At 36.4% G+C, this 19,732-nt stretch overlaps 1 protein-coding gene across 1 annotated transcript in view; it reads left to right on the forward strand.

The window, feature by feature from the left end:
• Positions 1-19,732, forward strand: part of SOS2 (SOS Ras/Rho guanine nucleotide exchange factor 2) — a 105,366-nt gene that overhangs the window by 7,483 nt on the left and 78,151 nt on the right. Inside the window, exons 2-4 of the mRNA XM_061157406.1 lie at positions 11,835-11,960; positions 15,861-15,992; positions 16,907-17,071. Of these exons, the coding sequence (XP_061013389.1) occupies positions 11,835-11,960; positions 15,861-15,992; positions 16,907-17,071 (423 nt within the window). The remainder of the gene's footprint in view (positions 1-11,834; positions 11,961-15,860; positions 15,993-16,906; positions 17,072-19,732) is intronic.

Here is a 19,732-nt window from a genome sequence, read left to right on the forward strand (position 1 = left end):
CTCACAGGATGATGCTCCACGGTTTGGTAGATCAGTTGAAGTTGATAGTGATCAAGTCAAGACATTAATTGAGAACAGTCAACATTGTAGCATGCAGGAGATAGCTGACATACTCAAAATACCCAAATCAAGCATTGAAAATCATTTGCACCAGCTTGGTTATGTTCATTGCTTTTATGTTTGGGTTCCACATAAGTTAAGCAAAAACCTTCTCAACCATGTTTCTGCATATGATTCTCTATTTAAACATAATGAAGACATTCCATTTTTAAAACAAACTGTGACAAGCAATAAAAAGTGGATACTGAGCAATAATGTGCAATGAAATAGATCATGAGGCAAGTGAAATGAACCACTGCCAACCACACCAAAGGCTGGTCTTGATCCAAAGAAGGTGATGTTATGTATATTGTAGGGTTGGTGAGAGTCCTCTATTATGAGCACCTTTTGGAAACCCAAATGATTAATTCCAAGCACTGCTTCCAGTGAGGCCAACTGAAAGCAGCACTGGATGAAAAGTGTCTGGAATTAGTCAACAGAAAATGCATAATCTTCCAACAAGATAATGCAAGACCACATGTTTCTTTGATGACCAGGCAAAAGCTGTTACAGCTTGACTGGCAAGTCCTGATACGTCCACCGTATTCACCAGATGTTGAACCTTCAGATTTCCATTTATTTTGGTCTTTATAAAATTCTCCTAATGGAAATAAATTTCATTTCCCTGGAAAACTGTAAAAGGCACCTGAAACAGTTTTTTGCTCAAAAAGATAAAATGTTTTGGATGGATGGAATTATGAAGTTGCCTGAAAAATGGCAGAAGTTTGTGAAACAGAATGGTTGAATACATTGCTTAATAAATTCTTGGTGAAAATGAAAGATGTGTCTTTTGTTTTTACTTTAAAACTAAAGGAACTTTTTGGCCAACTCAATAGTTTGTTTTCTAAGTACAGATGTTTTAAAATAAAACATTTCATTAGTGTTTTAATACCCAATGAAATCTAAGTGCCATAACAATTTGATACACACCATTCATCCTTTTAAAATATATATATGACAAAGTGCTTTCTTTTGGGTTGAGTTATTGGCTTTCCCATGTGGCTGAGTGATAAAGAACCAGCCTGCCAATGCAGGAGATGCAGGTTCCATCCCTGGGTTGGGAACATCCCCTGGAGAGGAAATGGCAACCCACTCCAGTATTCTTGCCTGGAAAATTCCATGGACAGAAGAGCATGGACAGTCCATGCAGTTACAGAGTCAGACATGACTTAGAGACTGAGCACATACTTTTGTAGCACATAGTTGCTCAAAAGAACAGAAACGTCAAAAAAAAAAAAAAACAAAAACCACCCAAACGGCATGAATTTCTGTTGTGTGTGTGCTAAGTTGCTTCAGTTGTGTCTGACTCTTTGCAGCCCTATGAACTGTAACATTCCAGGCTCCTCTGTCCATGGGGATTCTCCAGGCAAGAATACTGGAGTGGGTTGCCATGCCCTTCTGTTTCCGCATAACAAATTTTCAAATACTTGGTGGCTTAATACAACACATATTTATTATCCTACAGTTACTGTTAGAAGTCCAGACATGGCTTAGCTGGATTCTCTATTTTGGGCCCCATAGGCTGAAATCAAGGTTTTGGCTTTAGCTGCAGGCTCATCTGGGGTTGAGATCCTCTTCCAAGTTTATGTGGTTATTGGCAGAATTCATTTCCTTCAGTTGCCTGTCTGAGGCAACTCAGCTCCCAGAGGTTGCTGCCATTTCTTCTACGTGGTCCTGCCTATAATAAGTCAGTTTACTACTTCGAGGCCAACAGGACTGCATCTGCTGCTGTTTCTTGTCTCACACTTCTGGACCCTTTTTTTAAAGGACTCACCTGATTTAGGTCAGGCCCACCTAGGATATTCTCTTTTTTTATTAGCTCAAAGTCAACTTAGTTACTGACCTTAGTCACCTTTGCTGTATACAGTAATAGCACAGGAGTGGTATGTCATCATAGTCACAGGTCCTGCCCACAGTCAAGGTGAGAGGAGTGCACAGGGTGTGTAAACCAGGGGTAGGAATCTTGGGAGCCAGCCGCCTTAGAATTCTGCCTACCACACTCATTCATCTTATGGGAAATATCCCCCATAACCTAATTGGTAAGGTCAGTTTAGTTGTCAAGCCAAACTGCCTATCATATTTATCTTCTTTCAGACCAAGACTGACTTAATTTTTCAATTCAGATGAATGTGTTAATACTTGTCATGTGCCAGCCATTTCACTTCTGAATTCTACTTGTAAGATAGAAAGATAAGGTGTGAAAACTCGCTTTAAATTGTTTCTCCTGACTGAAATAAGGTGATGTTGCCTGTGTTTAGTACTTTTGTAAAGATGCTTTCTTTTCTTTGTTCTCATGAGCTTTCTCCTCATTTATAGTGTATTTTTTTTACTCGAGGCTAGGGGATGAAAGAAGCAAGATTAAGTGGGAAATATTTATCATTTAAATGAGAAGTATTTATCACCGTCTCTTTGTTTTATGTCATAGAATTTATTTTTCATTGCTCTGCAGAGCAATGCCCCATAACAACATTCAGGATAAGAGATCTGCCTTTCTTCAGTTAAGTGGGAGGAAGGCAGTTGTGGAGAGATGGGAAAGGAGAATCTGCATTATTTAGTCCTTGAGTGCCGGCACCTTGCAGGCAGATCTTCTTTAAGAAAGCGCGCATGTGATAGTTTTGGTAGGATGCTGAAGGATATGAGTATTTGACCCAGGGAGTCTTAAACTTTGACTGAATAAAATATACTTAGTGACCTTTTCTCCAGGCCACAGGAAAAAGAGCCAGTATTAATTTTTTTAATTTAATTTTTTTTCTAAGTTTTTCTTAATTCTTTGGTACCTGCTGCAGTTTATTTGCTAACGAATAGTGCAAGTTTGTAAAATAAATGAACAAGAGATACAGAGGTTTTACAGGGAGGTTTTTCTATTCTGTACCAATTATCTGTTTTCTTATTTTTAAAAAATTCTATTTATTTATTTATTTGGCCATCACCGTGCGGGATCTTAGTTCCCCAACCAGGGATCGAACCAGCGTTCCCTGTAATGGAAGCACAGAGCCCTAACCACTCCAGGGAAATCCCTTTTTTCCTTTCTTTACATCAGTCTACCACACTATTTTAATTATTACACCTTTATAACAAATTTTTAGAATCAGGTAGTTTTAGCCTTCTTACTTTTTTTCCCACAGTTGTTTTGATTATTCTAGGACCTTTGCATTTCCATAGAAATTTTAAAATTAGCCTGTCAATTTCTACTCCCCCCAGAAAACCTGCTGGAATTTTGATTGGGATTATGTTGAATTTATAGATTATTTGAGGAAAATTGAAATCTTAACAGTGTTGAGTCTTTGAACCCACAGAGTTTGTATTTTCATTTATTTAGATTTTTTATCATTTCTATCAGCAATATTTTGAAGTTGTTAATGTATGTCTTTAGGGTGACATCTGCTTTTTCTTTTTAAATTGAATTTTAACTCTTATAACAAACAAAACTTTCAGTATTTTTAATTGATGTTTGAGCCTCTTGTATCCTTGCAGAAATTTTGGCAATGAAATAAAGAATTTGGCATGAATAAATACACAGACTGTATCCAAGGGATTTATTTCTATATTGTACCCTAAACACAAATGTTAGTTGATTGAACAATTTGCACTAGCAAGATTTTTTAATTTGATACTGAGTATGGGAAACAAAATATATATGTATTAGGAACTAATATTTCTGAAATTTGTCAGATCTAGGGTTTATCAATTTAAAAAATTAAGTTTAATGCTTTTATATGTGTCTACACAGAAATCTATAGCAGTATGATTTTCTCTTTACAGTGTATGTGTAAGGAAATACTTTCTGGCAATTTGAAAATACGGTGTAACGGAAATACAGGTCTGACTTGTTAATCTACTGTTAAAGACTGAAAATTACTTTAATTGCTCTTTTTTCTGACTAGTCTTTCAGAAAAATATGAAAAGTGAGTTTGTTCTGATGTGGTAATTTTATATTTACTGTCTCTTAGGGTGCTGAGATAGTAAATACTGTGGTATTGTAAAGTACGGTTATCTTTTGTTATCATTTTGATGTCCTTTTTAGTATTAATAGCTAGGATTTTAAGATTTTATATTTGTTTTTATGACTTTTCATCTTTTCAATTTAGTGTGTTTAGCATAAGAAACTCAGATGCTCAGTGTTAAGGTTGCTTTTCAGGTTACTTACTGAAATCATAATCACGGAAAAAATCTGTATTCCAGTTAGACATTATCTTAATTCTCACACGTAGTCATTTTTACAGAGTGGGGCCCTTCGCTTTTGTGGAAGAATATTATAATAAACAGTCTTATGGACTTTTTAAAGCTAAACTTCCAATATAAATTTTTATTTTATACATATATTTATGCGTGTTTATACATATATTTTAAATGTCTGTTCTGTTGAAATAATATAAATATATGGTAGGGTGTAATTAAGTTTCCTCTTGACATCTAACAGGAAATATTTATTTCTCCCAAATCTATTTTGAATTTCCAAAAAAATGTAAAGCCAGGTTTTTCGAATGTTAGTCCTGTATGAATTTCCAACTGCCTTATTTAAGCTCTTCTTATCCAGACTCCTTCAAAAAGTAATCTTTGATTATTGTCTCCAGTTTCATGTGTCCTTTCTCTTTCTCACTTCCCCACTTCAAATCGTGTTTCTTTGTAAGTTTGTTTTTATCGAAATTATTCATGGAAATGAAAAGATAACTAGCTCTATAAGGCTTGTTAGGAAAAATAGCATTATCTCCTCACTATTCACAACAGTTTTTGCTTCCTATATGCAGTCCCTTTAATTTTTCAAAGTGATTTATTTCAGTATTCTATATTTCTAAGAAAAAAACGTGCTTCTATTCTATTGACCTTTCTGTTTTAGGCAGTATCTGTTGGCTTCCTACTATTGAAGGTAAGGATTTAATATCTTTTGTACATACATATATATATATATATATATATATATATTCTCCCCTCCAACCACACATAGATTTACCAAATGTACATACTTGCTGTCTCCCCCCCACTCCATGCCTATATCTTAATGTTGGTTGGATCAATATTCAGAGTTTATAGTATTATTACTGTATATAATGACCATATACTATATGTTATTTATAGTTAACCCCCTTTTTCTTTCCTCCTTAACCTTTTACTGAAGTTAATAATTATCTTGTTTTCTTGTTTGTGTATTTTCTATGTGTTTATCAATTTAAGCTCAAACTCCCTACCATTTGTCTAAATATCCTCTCAAGAGTATTAGATCCATCAGATACTCTGTTAATTTCATTTTCTTGAGATGTTTCTTTCAGAGCCTTCTGATCTGCTCTGATTGGACTGGCAACCTTTACGCTCGTTTTATGGATCTCACAATTTTCCTTCACGTCATCCTAGGCATTCCTTTGGCTTTTCTTTCACATTGGTTCCTTTGTTTCTTATAGCCCATATTTTTCTCTATCTTGATTTGCATGCTTGTTTTATTGTGGTACAAACTATAAAGCTTAATGAAAAAGAGTATGTGAGAGTAAAATTTTTGGCCATGTTAGATCCAAGCATGTCTTCATTATACCTTAACATTTGCTTGATAATTTGTTAAGATCTTATTAAGAGTTGGAAATTATTACCTTCCAACTTGTAGTAGTATTGTTGAAGTCTGGAGCTAATTTAATGTTGTCATCTTTGGGCATGACCTGTTTTCTCACTCTACTCTGAACGTGTAAGATATTCTCTAAATCTCCAGTGTTCTGACATTGTCATTTCGTTCATTGAGATGGGAACTAGGACCCTTATTGATTGAATATATTGATAATTTCACCCCTTGATTTTCTGTTTGCTTGGTGGTGATTCTCTTTTTAAAACTTTATCTATAGTGAAATGTAACATACAACCAGAAAATGCATATAACATAAATATGTAATTTTAGGGACTCTTACTTAACCATCACCCAGGACAGAAAATAACACATTTTTAACATTTTTCTCAAGAGAACTCTCCAGAAGGTAACCAGTAGTCATTACTACTTACCTTTATAGTTTCATTATCTAAGTGTGTGTTCTTAAACACCACAGCTTAATTTTATCTGATCTTGAACTTTGTGAATGAAATTTGTTTCTGTTCTTTTTATCTGTCTTCTTTCTGTCAACATAATTTTAAAGATATATCCACATTTTGTGGAGCTGTCTTTACTCATGTTTTATTTTTTGCTGTATATACATTCCATTGTATAAATATGCCACAATTTATCTATCATACTCTAGATGGAATTTACCTTTCTAATTTGAAGGTATACCAATAACATTTTTTTCTGAACCTTCTTGTTCATGTATTCTGTAAATGTTTGTGCTTATTTCTCTAGAACAGTGCTGTCCAAATGAAATATAATATTAGCCACATATGTAATTTATTTATTTATTTATTTTTTGGCAAAGTAATGTCTCTGCTTTTATTAAAGTTTTCTCATAGTCATGTTAGGTCTTCTCAGGTGGTGCAGTGGTAAAGAATCTGCCTGCCCGTGCAGGAGATGCGGGTTCAATCCCTGGATCGGGAAGATCCCCTGAAGAAGAAAGTAGCAATCCACTCCAGTATTCTTGCCTGGACAATCCCATGAACAGAGGAGCCTGGCAGTCTGCAGTCCGTGGGGTTGCAAAGAGTCAGACTTGACTTAGCAACTGAGCACGCATGTACATGTATGCATAGCCACATTAAAAATATAAGAAGACACGGATCAAGTTTATCTAAATAACATATTTAACCCAATGAATGTAGTCATTTCAGCATTTAGCCAACAAAAAATTATTGAGATATTTGACATTCTTTTTGTATGCTAGATTTTTGACATCTGCTATGTATTTTATAGTCCATCTCTGTTTGGGCACACTACATTTCAGGTGCTCATACTAGTCACATGAGGCTAGTGTCTTCAGTATTGGATGATAGAGCTCTAAAAGATATAAATATATTGAAGAGTAGAATTGCTGAATTATAGGGTATCACATCTCGAACTGTAGTAGATGACAACAAAGTTTTCCGAAGTGATAGAGCCATTTTGCACCCCAGTGCCAGTGTATGTGAGTTCCCATTTTTCCGTGTAATCACCAACACTTGGTATTATCAGACTTTTTCATTTTCTTGTCTGGTAAGTGGGTGATGGATTTCACTGTGGTTTAATTTGCACTTCCCTGATGGTTAAGGAGCTGGAGCACATTTTTCACATTAATTGACCATTTGAATGTCTTCTTCTGTGAAGTGCTGGTTTAAAATTTTTTGCCAATTTTTTTGTTAGGATTTTCATCATTTTTTCCCTGTTGAATTTTTAGAAGCTCTTTATAATATATTCTGGATGTGAGCCCTTTTGTGTTATGTGTTAACATAGATCTTCAACTCTGTAACTTGCTTTTCATTTTCTTAAAGATGTCTTTTGCTGAACTTGTTTTAAATTTTAATGTTGATAAGTTTTTAAATCCTTTCCTTTATGGATAGTAATTTTTGTGTCCTGTTTAGTAACTCCTTTTCTGTCCTGAGGTCATGAGATTGTTATCCATTATCTTATTTTATATCATCAGAACTTTATTAAGTCTTTTTATTTAATAGGTCTAAAATCCAACTAAAATTGATTTTTGTATCAAGTATGAATAGGAGTTGATTTCATCTTTTCTGTATGAGTGTCCAGTTGTTCATTATTCATCCACTTGCCCCCCTTTCCTCAGCAATTCTCCCCCTACCCATTGTGTCACCTTTGTTGTACACCAAGGGTCTATGTATCTGTAGGCTTGTTTCTCTATTGTCTATTCTGTTCCATTCATCTGTTTCTGTATCATTATATCAGCATTCTTAAATCCTATTTGTTGTTGTCGTTCACTCGCTCAGTTGTGTCCGACTCTTTGCAACCCAGGGACTGCAGCACGCCAAGCTTCCCTATCCTTTACTATTTCCTGGAGTTTGCTCAAACTCATGTCCATTGAGTCAGTGATGCCGTCCAACCATCTTACCCTGTCACCACCTACTCCTCCTGCCCTCAGTCTTTCCCAGCATCAGGGTCTTTCCCAGTAAGTCAGCTCTTTGCATCAGGTGGCCAAAGAATTGGAGCTTCAGCTTCAGTATCAGTTCTTCCAATAAATATTCAGGACTGATTTCCTTTAGGATTGACTGGTTTGATCTTCTTGCAGTCCAAGGGACTCTCAAGAGTCTTCTCCATCACCGCAGTTCAAAGTCATCAGTTCTTTGATGCTAACCTTTTTTATTTTCCAGATCTCATATCCATACATGACTACTGTACTGAAAAACCATAGCTTTGACTATATGGACCTTTGTCGGCAAAGTAATGTCTCTGCTTTTAAATACACCATCTAGGTTGGTCATAGCTTTTCTTCCAAGAAACAAGTGTCTTTTAATTTCATGGCTGCAGTCACTGTCTGCAGTGATTTTGGAGCCCACAAAACTAAAGTCTGTCACTGTTTACATTTTTACCCCATCTATTGAAAGAGAAGAGTGTAAAAGCAGGCTTAAAACTCAACATTCAAAAAATAAAGATCATGGCATCTGGTTCCATCACTTCAAGGCAAATAGATGGGGAAACAATGCAAATATGCAGGGTGACAATATACAGCCTTGTTTTCCAATTTTGAACCAGTTTGTAGTTCCATGTCCGATTCTAACTGTTGCTTCTTGACCTGCATACAGGTTTCTCAGGAGACAGGAAAGGTGGTCTGGTATTACCATTTCTTTAAGAATTTTTCACAGTTTTTTGTGATCCACACAGTCAAGGACTTTAACATAGTCAGTGAAGCAGTAGATATTTTTCTGGGATTCTGTTGCTTTCTCTGTGATCCAACGGATGTTGTCAATTTGGTCTCTGGTTCCTCTGCCTTTTCTAAATCCAGCTTGTACATCTTCATGTTCTCAATTCACGTACTGTTAAGCCTAGCTTGAAGGATTTTGAGCATTACCTTGCTAGCATATGAAAGGAGTGTAATTGTGCGGTAATTTGAGCATTCTTTGGCATTGCCCATATCTTTGGTACTAGAATGAAAACTGACCTTTTCCAGTCATGTGGCCACTACTGAGTTTTCCAAATCTGCTGGCGTATTGAGTGCAGCTCTTTCACAGCATCATCTTTTAAAATTTGAAATAGCTTAGCTGGAATTCCATCATCTCCACTAACTTTGTTCATAATGATGCTTCCTAAGGCCCATTTGACTTCATACTGCAGGATGTCTGGCTCTAGGTGAATGATCACACCATCGTGGTTATCAGGTCTTTAAGATCTTTTTTGTATAGTTCTTCTGTGTATTCTTGCCACCTCTTCTTAATATCTTCTGCTTCTGTTAGGTCCATACCATTTCTGTCCTTTATTGTGCCTGTCTTTGCATGAAATATTTTCTTGGTATCTCTAAATTTCTTGAAGAGATATCTAGTCTTTCCCATTCTGTTGTTTTCCTCTATTTCTTTGCATTGATCTTAAGAAGGCTTTCTTATCTCTCCTTGCTATTCTTTGGAACTCTGCATTCATATGGGTATATCTTTTCTCCTTTGGCTTTCATCTCTCTTCTTTTCTCACCTATTTGAGAGGCCTCCTCAGACAACCGTTTTGCCTTTCTGCATGTCTTTTTCTTGGGGATAGTAGAGAGGTGCCCTATGAAGTAGGGCACCTCTATAATTTATAAAATCATATGGTCATTCAGAGATACCTCTGTTGCTGGCGTTTATGACCTAGTGTTCATAGACTTCTAGTATGTTTGTTTTATTCATTTTTTAACTTTGCAACATGTTTTAATTTTTGCTTTATATCTAATTACAGTGTTCGAAACCTAAAGAATTACACATTGTCTTCAAATTTAAATGTGTATATAAATATCATTTGTCTGAACTCAGCACATTCAGTGCCATGGTTTCTTGGCTTACATCTACTCTGAAATCATCAAGCTTTATAGGTATACCCAGGGGCCCTGAGGACATAGGAAACAATAGCGAGAGTTTATAGCTCTTAAAAGCAAATAAGTTTGGAAAGAAAAGCCAAAGGAAAAAGATTTGATTCACCTTCCTAGGGTTTGTAGCCAGGAACCCATGCTTTTTGAGGGACATCTGGTCTGTCTTGGGTAGCTGGGCTACTCAGTTTTCTGTTCACAAACTCAGGGGTCAAACATCTGAACTGCATTAGTTCAGAGAAGTTCAAGTATGTGCTAATGTGGACCTCAGCAGTAGGCTGGCCCGGAAGTTGTGAGCTGGGCCCAAACGCACTGAAGACCTCTATGACACACTCTACAGACCCACCTCCCAGGGTGTTCTGGGCCTCAAATTTAGTGGTGCCTCTTCTAACCCACAGCCAGGTGATTCTGCGTGTAGCCCAAGTCTAATGCAGAATGTTCTCTTTTGAACTGTAGGAAATAGTTTTGTAATAGAGTCAGCAGCCTAAGTGAAAAGGGTCCTGCCCCTTGCCTCCCTGGGAGAGTGAGGGTTGGTAGTAATCATGCTGAAACTGAAGAGAAGCATCTGACTCACTTACGTGGTACAGTATTGGTATCACTTTTCAGTCATGACCACTAGCCTCAACCACTTGTCTCAGAAAGTGCCTCTGGAGTTGGATCGCAACACTGAAAAAACAGGGTAGATTCAAGACCAGTGACCCAAAGCACCTGAACTTGTTATCTGTAAGCAGAGTGGTGTGGCTTTCATCTGAGCCAGAGGGGGATGTGTAGGAATGGGAGCAAGAATGGTGTTGTTTCTGGGTAAGGGGAAATGTAGCTCGGAGCAGAACACCTCTGACCCACCTCTGTGGGGCTGATAGTGCTTCAGCTCCACCATTGGCCTACACTTAGCCAAGCTTCCTCCACCCCCACCCCCAACCCTACCCCCAACAACTGGGCTTTATACTCACATGCAATCCACCAAAGCACATAGACAAACCTCTGAGGCACTGCAATAGCTCTACTCAAAGAGGAAAGAAAAAAACATTAGGATTATAATTGTCACAGGAAGGGCAAAATCCAAACCATGTACAAAGTTATCACAGATAGTTGGCTGCCTCTCCTCTTATCACAGAAATTTAGCAGCCTCAGGACTTTTGTGAGAGTGACTGATATCATCCCTAATAGGATCCTTGTGCACAGTAGGTTTATTAATTAACTCCAGAGTATCCATGCTTCCTCTGAAGTTGTATAGAATATTTTACGTGTGTATAGTTTTTTGGTGGTAAGAAGAGAGACCAGTGGCTTCCAGTTGATTTTCATAGAGTCGTCTTGTTGTTTAGTCGCTAAAGCGTGTCCAACTCTGCAGCCCCATGGACTGCAGCATGCCAGCTTCCTCTGTCCTCCACTGCCTCCCAGAGTTTGTGCAAATTCATGTGCATTAAGTTGGTGATGCTGTCTATCCTCTATCTCGTCCTCTGCCAACCCCTTGTCCTTTTGCCTTCAGTTTTTCCCAGTATCTGGGTCTTTTCCAGTGAATCAGTTGTTTTTATCAGGTGGCCAAAGTGTTGGAGTTTCAGCTTAGGCATTAGTCCTTCCAGTGAATATTCAGGACTGATTTCCTTTAGGATTGACTGGTTTGATCTGCTTGCTGCTCAGTCTCCAACACCATAGTCTAAAAAAGATTAAGAACAACTTCTATGAGTTAAGAAAAGTTTACAGAAGCCAACAGTTTTTTCCCCCATTTTTTTGTGTGTTTTATGTCTGTATTTGAATAACATTCTGATAAAGTACTATTAATTATATGTAAGATTCTCAGACTTTTGTTTAATAAGTATCATTTTGCCTGTACTTAAATTGAGAACTTTTTTTTTTAAGGTTCAGGAACAAGTACATCCCAATCTCTCAGCTAATGAAGAGTCTCTCTATTATATTGAAGAGCTGATTTTTCAGTTGCTTAATAAATTATGCATGGCTCAACCAAGGACTGTTCAAGATGTGGAGGTAAAAATTATTCTATTATTTCAAAAAGTCATTGAACCACTGTGTAAATTAGTTTTTATATCTGTATCTATATCATTTAAAATTATCATGGAAACTAAAACCATTGAAATCATATGGGAGGGTATATGATCAATTCATTTTTGTCAAAGATGTCAAGGCAATTCAATGAGGAAAGTAAAGTTATTCGGCCAAAATAAGTGTTAAAACAACTGGATAAATTTTTGGTGGGAAAAAAACCCTTGAAACCAATCTCAGAAATTTAAGATACATCATAATCTTAAAAATAACAGCTGAAACTATGAAGTTTCTAGAAGAAAATGCAGGAGAATATCTTTATAAGATGATGTTAAATTTTTTTTTTTACAGAGGACTCAAAATACCATAAATATCAAAAGAATAAAATTGATGTGAAGATAAAAATGATACAAGTCACAAACTAGGAAAATGCTTTCAATATGTATTCCTTACAAAGGGCTTGTATCCAGAATATGTTAAAAAAGAAAAACAATTACAAATCCATAATAAAAAGATTCTTTGCTCACCCAAATGAGCAAAAGCCTTGAACAGACAGTTCATAAAAGAACATATGAAAAAAAAAAGCATATGAAAAGTATTCAAACTCATAATTCATAAGGGAAATAGAAATTTAAACTACAAGGAGATATTATTTCACACCCACTAAAAGAGATAAAGACTGATAACATGGAATACTGATGGGATGTAGAGCAACTGGAACTCTAAACATTGCTAGTAGGAGTATAAAATGGCCTAACTACTTTGGAAAATTGTTTTGCAGTTTCTTTTCTTTTTTTTTTTTTGCAGTTTCTTATAGTTAATTAAATACCTAACCTATGACCTTGCAGTTTTATTGCTGGGTATTTAATCCTAAGGAAATGAAAATATACCCTCACAAAGAGACTTATATAAGAATGTATAAGCAGTTTTATTCATAACAAGCAAAAATTGAAAACAGCTAAAATTTCCATCTATAGGAAAATGGGAAAACAAATTGTGATAGATTCATAAAATAGAATACTACTTAGTAGTAAAATGAAGGAATAAACTATTGATATATGCAATAATATAGCTATAATCTACAGTTATCACATGGAGCAAAATATAAGCCAAACCCCAGAGAGTATGTATTTATTGATTCCAATTATATGAAAATCAGAAATAGCTGAAAGTAATGGTGATAGAAATCAGGATGGTGGCTGCCTATGAAGGTTGAGATTATGATGATAGAAATTTTGTGTAATCTTAATTAGTGTGATGGTTACACAGGTGTAAACATTTTTCAGAACTCATCTAATTATACACTTAAGATCTGTGCATTTTACTGCATACAAATATTAGGTTCAATAAAGGACTAGTGTAGAATAAAGATATTTACTCATTGATTTAAAAAATATACATATATGTATATATATGAGTGAATGAATGTGAAAGTCGTTCAGTTATGTCTGACTCTTTGCAACCCCATAGACTGTAGCCTGCCAGGCTGCCAGGCTCCTCTGTCCATGGAATTCTCCAGGCAAGAATACTGGAGTGGGTAGCCATTTCCTTCTCCAGGGGATCTTCCCAACCCAGGGATTGAAGCCAGGTCTCCCACATTGCAGGCGGATTCTTTACTGTCTGAGCCACCAGGGAAGCGTGTGTGTGTGTGTACCTAAAAGATCATGGGTAATTTAGTGCTAAAATACCTGTTTTGGCTCAGTTACATGTGAGTATTTCTAGATTTTTAGAAATATCTGTCAGTATAGTTTTTAAAAGTTCCTTTGGCATTATATTGTTTATATCACCTTTCTTTGAAGATTATTTTCTAATAAGGCAGCAACTTCCAGGGTAAAAGATAATCTTATTTTGGAGTAATAGACCTCCTTTCTGCCTCATGAGAAACCTGTATGCAGGTCAAGAAGCAGCAGTTAGAACCAGACTTGGAACCACGGACTGGTTCAAAATTTGGAAAAGAGTACATCAAAAGGCTGTGTACCGTCACCCTGCATATTTAACTTCTATGCAGAGTACATCATGTGAAATGCTGGGCTGGATGACTCACAAGCTGGAATCAAAATTGCCAGGAGAAATATCAAGAACTGTATCTGTGCAGATGATACCACTCTAATGGCAGAAAGTGAAGAGAAGCTAAAGAGACTCTTGATGAGGGTGAAAGAGGAGAGTGTAAAAGCTGGCTTAAAACTCAACATTCAGAAAACTAAGCATCTGGTCCCATCACTTCATGGCAAATATGGGGAAAAAATAGAAACAGTAACAGACTTTATTTTCTTGGGCTCCAAAGTCACTGCGGACATTGACTGCAGCCATGAAATTAAAAGACACTTGCTCCTTGGAGGAAAAGCTATGACAAATCTAGACAGCGTATTAAAAAGCAAAGATACCACATTGCCGACCAGAGTGCGTATAATCAAAGCTATAGTTTTTCCAGTAGTCACGTGTGGATGTGAGAACTGGACCGTAAAGAAGGCTGAGCTCCAAAGAATTGATGCTTTCGAACTGTGGTGCTGGGAATCCTAAAGGAAATCAACCTTGAGTACTCATTGGAAAGACTGATGCTAAAGCTGAAATTCTAATACTTTTAGCCACCTGATGCAAAGAGCTGACTCACTGGAAAAGACCCTGATGCTGGGAAAGATTGAGGGCGGGAGTAAAAGGGGACGACAGAGGATGAGGTGGCTGGATGGCATCACCAACTCAATGGAATTGAGTTTGAGCAAACTCTGGGAGATAGTGAAGGACAGGGAAGCCTGGTGTGCTGAAGTTCATGGGGTCACAAAGAGTCAGACACAACTTAGCAACTGACAGTAGCAACAATAGATCTATTAACATTTTCAGGGACTCTGGTAATTAGTGCATTTGTTTCCCTGTTCTCTGCTGTAAGAATTGGACATAATTAAATATAATAAATGGAGAAGGAAATGGCAACCCACTCCGGTATTCTTGCCTCGAGAATCCTGTGGACAGAGGAGCCTGGTGGGCTGCTGTCCATGGGGTCGCAGAGAGTCGGACACGATTGAAGCGACTTAGCGTGCATGCACGCACTGAAGAAGGAAATGGCACCCCACTCCAGGGTTCTTGCCTGGAGAGTCCCAGAGACAGGGGAGCCTGGTGGGCCGCCGTCTATGGGGTCGCACAGAGTCGGACACGACTGAAGCGACTTAGCAGCAGCACCAGGTATAATAAAAGCATACTTTTCAAAAGCTAAATATGCTAGAAGCTGAGAATATAATTTTAAAAATAGGAAATTCTGATGAATTGGAATTTGATTCAGTTATCATTACTTCTCATTATTCTTGCCAATTACTGGTAACATTTGTTAATAAGATTAGATGATATAAAAGGTTTGTATTGTTTTTGCCAATGATACATTTCTTTAAACTATTCTGAACTCTGCCACACACTTGATTCTTTAAGAGGTACATGATATTTCTCCTTTTTAAAATTCTTCTCTATAAAGCTCTGAGATTAGCAGAAGGAGAATAACTGCATAATTATTAATAACAAGTTAACAACTTCTGTTGGGTAAACAATTTTAACCCTAGAAACTTTGACCTTAGAATCACTGACTTAGCATGTTTTATGTTTGCTTTAATCTCTAACATTATTACTTTTTCTTTTTTTCCCAATTTTATCTTAGTTATGCTTACACTTAAAGCTTTCTGCTTAAACTTCCACCTTTTTGTTTACCTGTGGGAATTATGTGGAAAAATCTTTATAGCGTTTTGAGTTTTTTTAAACAAAAAACTTTCATTTATTGCAGGAAGCAGAACAGGTTATGTTACTATTAACTGTTGGCATGAGAATGATGATGAAGTTAATTTTGTATGAACTTTCTGTTTATGAGCACTTCTGTTAATGATAGTTCTGCTGTGATCTGAACAGGAACGAGTTCAAAAGACCTTTCCTCATCCAATTGATAAATGGGCTATTGCTGATGCACAGTCTGCCATAGAGAAACGAAAAAGAAGAAATCCTCTCTTACTGCCTGTGGACAAAATCCATCCTTCATTGAAGGTAAAAGCAAACAAGCAAACATACAAAAAACAGACACAAAAAAGCATTGAGAGAAGTTTTTAACAAATAGTCCTTTATATAGTATTTATGTATTTATATACATGGTCTATAAATATACTTATGTATTTATATACATGGTCTATGTGACTGTATGTGCAGTTGAATATGTATATACTTGTATATACACATACATACATACATATATGTTCCTTAATATATGTGAAAGGTAAAAAGAAATATACTCTGATAAAATCAGTTGCTTTTCAAATAGTATTAAAAGTTAATGATAAGAAATAATGCATCTTTTTGGCATCTTCTGATGACTGCTACCCTGATTGACTTTCAGCTTTTTGTTGTGTATAATGCAAAATCTACTGTGAGTTCAGAACTGTTGTTAAATTCATTTGTATTTGTTATAGATATTTTTATATACATTGGAAAAGTTGGGTGTTGGGTATTATTATTATTTAGTCTGTACAAAGTAGCTGGTGTACCTGAATTTGAGTATCCTTTGGTAGCTGTTTCGAGACCCCCCACATATATGTCCTCCCCTCAGTAGAAACTGTTATAATTTGGGAATATTAATTAAAAAATGCAAATATTTGTCAGATGGGTTTTGGATAATATATCAAGAGGTTTTCAGTGAAGACTAGTCTAAAATTTCTATCTTAGAATCAACTATCTCTTCTTGTTGGATACTAAAGGCAGATTTGTTAGATTTTAAAAATCAAAACCAAAACCCTGATATTGAGCCAACAGATCATTTTACATCCTGTGGTACCTTTGAGTTTAGACATTTGGCTTCTGGAAAGCTGTTTATAAGCAAGAATGTTAAATACAAATTTTAAGTGCGTTTTAACTGCTACTTGACAGTGTACCATTTTTGGGAACTAAATTGCTTATTTTTTCCACAGGAAGTTTTAGGGTACAAAGTGGACTACCATGTGTCCCTGTATATCGTGGCTGTGCTGGAGTATATCTCAGCTGATATTTTGAAATTGGCTGGTAATTATGTTTTTAATATCCGACATTATGAAATATCTCAACAAGACATTAAAGTGTCAATGTGTGCAGATAAGGTAAGTGTTAAAAGGTATTTAAATTTAGCTAGAATGCTACTGATTGTATGTCACTTCTATCTTTGTTTTTTAATACATGGTTATATTAGTGATTTTTATAATTCCTAGTGTTGCAAGACAGGAAAATGGTGGACTTACAGACTAATAACCACGATATTTTCAGATTTTTCAGCATGTGATGGGATGAGAATCTCTTTTTTTCCATCAAAACTTTTTTACCTGCAGAGAAAAAAACATCCAAAGCCTTAAACAAGTTGAAAAAAAGTAGTTTGAGTTTTGTATTTTTAGAAAGAGAATAAAACCAGAATATTCAGATACTTTTAAGTTTAAGAAGTAATTTTGGAAAACGTACTTTGATTTTGCAGCATAATTCAGTGGGGCACAAGGAAAGAGAAGATTTTACAATGCCAGAGTTACTTTCTTCTGACCATTTTTTTTTTGTTACTTCATTCTTCCTGGCTGTAAGCTACTGAGGAAAGAAATTGAGTCTTTTATTTTCCTCTCTCCTCCTTTTCTTCCCTTTCTACTTTCCTTCTTTTTTTTTTCTTCTTACTTTTGAAATCAACATTTTTGAATGCCTGTTATGTGTCAGATACTGCCCTGAGCAACGTACAACACTGAACATATCAGCAGTCCCTGTGTTGGAAGGAATTTATTTTAGTGGGTAATAAAAGTATTATAAATGAATAATTGCAGTACAAGATAATTAAGGCTATTATTATACAAATGAATCAAAGGTGCAGTGGAGAAAAGGATTACCTCTGGATAGGGAAGACCAGAAACACTTCATAGAGAAGTGCCTAAGCTAGACCTCCAGGTGTGAATTACCCCCAGGGTCTGGCCTAGGCCACTGGTTCTTCACCTTGCACATCAGAATTACCAGTATTCTTTAAAAGAATACTGCTGTCTGCATCTTACCCCTAGAGGTTCTTGTTTACTTGACCTGGGATTGGCCTCTAGGCTCACAAGTGATTCTGATGTACGGTTAACAATTGAGAACCATTGTACTATGCCGTAGTCTCAAAAATGATTTTTCACTTAAATTTTATTGTAGAAATTCCTTGTTATTTCTGTTTTGGCTTCTGAAAAAATGAAAAAAAAATGATTATATGTTTTTTTAACTTAGTCTCTAGCTCAGACTTTTAGAATGTTGCATGCACAAAATAAGATACTCCCTTGTACCCTAAACCACTTGAGAGTAGGTTATTGACATAGTTAGTGTATCATATGAACAAAAACAGTTTCCTGTATAATCACACTATGACAGTCAAAATCCAGGAAATGAATGCTGATACATTATATTATGTAATCCTCAGACCCCATTCAGGTTTTTGCCACTTGTCCCAATGACGTCTTTTATAGCAGAATGATCCTGTTCAGAATCACGTGTTGTGTTGAGTTGTCATGTATCTTTTTTTCCCTCCTTGTTCACTCTGGAACAGTTCATTCTTCCTTTAACTTTTATGACCTTGACATTTTTAAGGATTATGCTTATTAATGTTTAAAATGCTCTTCAGTTTTTTCTGATATTTTTTCTTGATAAATTTCAGGTTATGTATGGAGCTGTGGCAGAAATGCCATAGAAGTTCTTCTCATTGTACTTTCTCACATGACACACAGTTTTGATGTGTCCCAGTTTTGGTGATGGTCACTTCAGTCCCTTGATTAAGGGTTTGTCTTCTAGATTTCTCTACTTTAAAGGACTTCTTACCCTTTGGTAATAAATATTTTGTAGAGTATCTTATGGCTATGTAAATACCTTGTTCCTCATCACACTTTCTGGTGGTTTAGTCGCTAAGTTGTGTCCAACTCTTGCTACCCAATGGACTGTATGTAGCCTGCCGAGCTCCTCTGTCCATGGGATTCTCCAGGCAAGAATACTGGAGTGGGTTGCCATTTCCTTCTCCAGAGGATCTTCCCGAGCCAGGGATCGAACCCAGGTCTCCTGCATTGCAGGCAGATTCTTTACCAACTGAGCTATGGTTTATTTTAATATGGACTCATTGATTCTTATTTTATTTAGTGGAACATAGCTCATTACTTCTTTAGTTATTTTGATATTCAGATTGTCTCAAGTTGGCCAGTGGGAGCTCCTTCAGTTTGCCTCTCTGTCCCTGTCTCTCTTTTGACATAAGATGCTCCAGGTTCACCTTGTTCTTTACCTGACTACTCAAGCCTGGAATTAGTTGTTTTCTAAAAATTCCTGGTTCCTTTTAGTGGAGAATGGTATTTAGAAACCATGATCTTGGTGCTCCATGAGCTCATTGATACTGGAGTGTTACTCCTCTGATCTCTTCAAGGTCAGAATTAGGGAGTGCGTGTGCATGTGTATACATATATACATGGGCTTCCCTGGTGGCTCAGTGGTAAAGAATCTGCCTGCCAAAGCAGGAGATGTGGGTTTGATCCCTGGATTGGGTAGATCCCCTGGAGAAGGAAATGGCAACCCACTCCAGTATTCTTGCCTGAGAAATCCTGTGGACAGAGGAGCCTGGTGGACTACAGTCATGGGGTCACGAAAGGGTCAGACAAAACTTAATGACTGAGACAACAATAATAACACATACATATACATCTATATTTATATCTTATATATCTTTAGATGAATTCTCTTCAATCCAGGTTCATTACCACAGACTTTATTTTTGCCTCCCCTTCTTT

Source organism: Dama dama, chromosome 12, assembly GCF_033118175.1.
Source record: "Dama dama isolate Ldn47 chromosome 12, ASM3311817v1, whole genome shotgun sequence".
Lineage (NCBI taxonomy): Eukaryota > Metazoa > Chordata > Mammalia > Artiodactyla > Cervidae > Dama > Dama dama.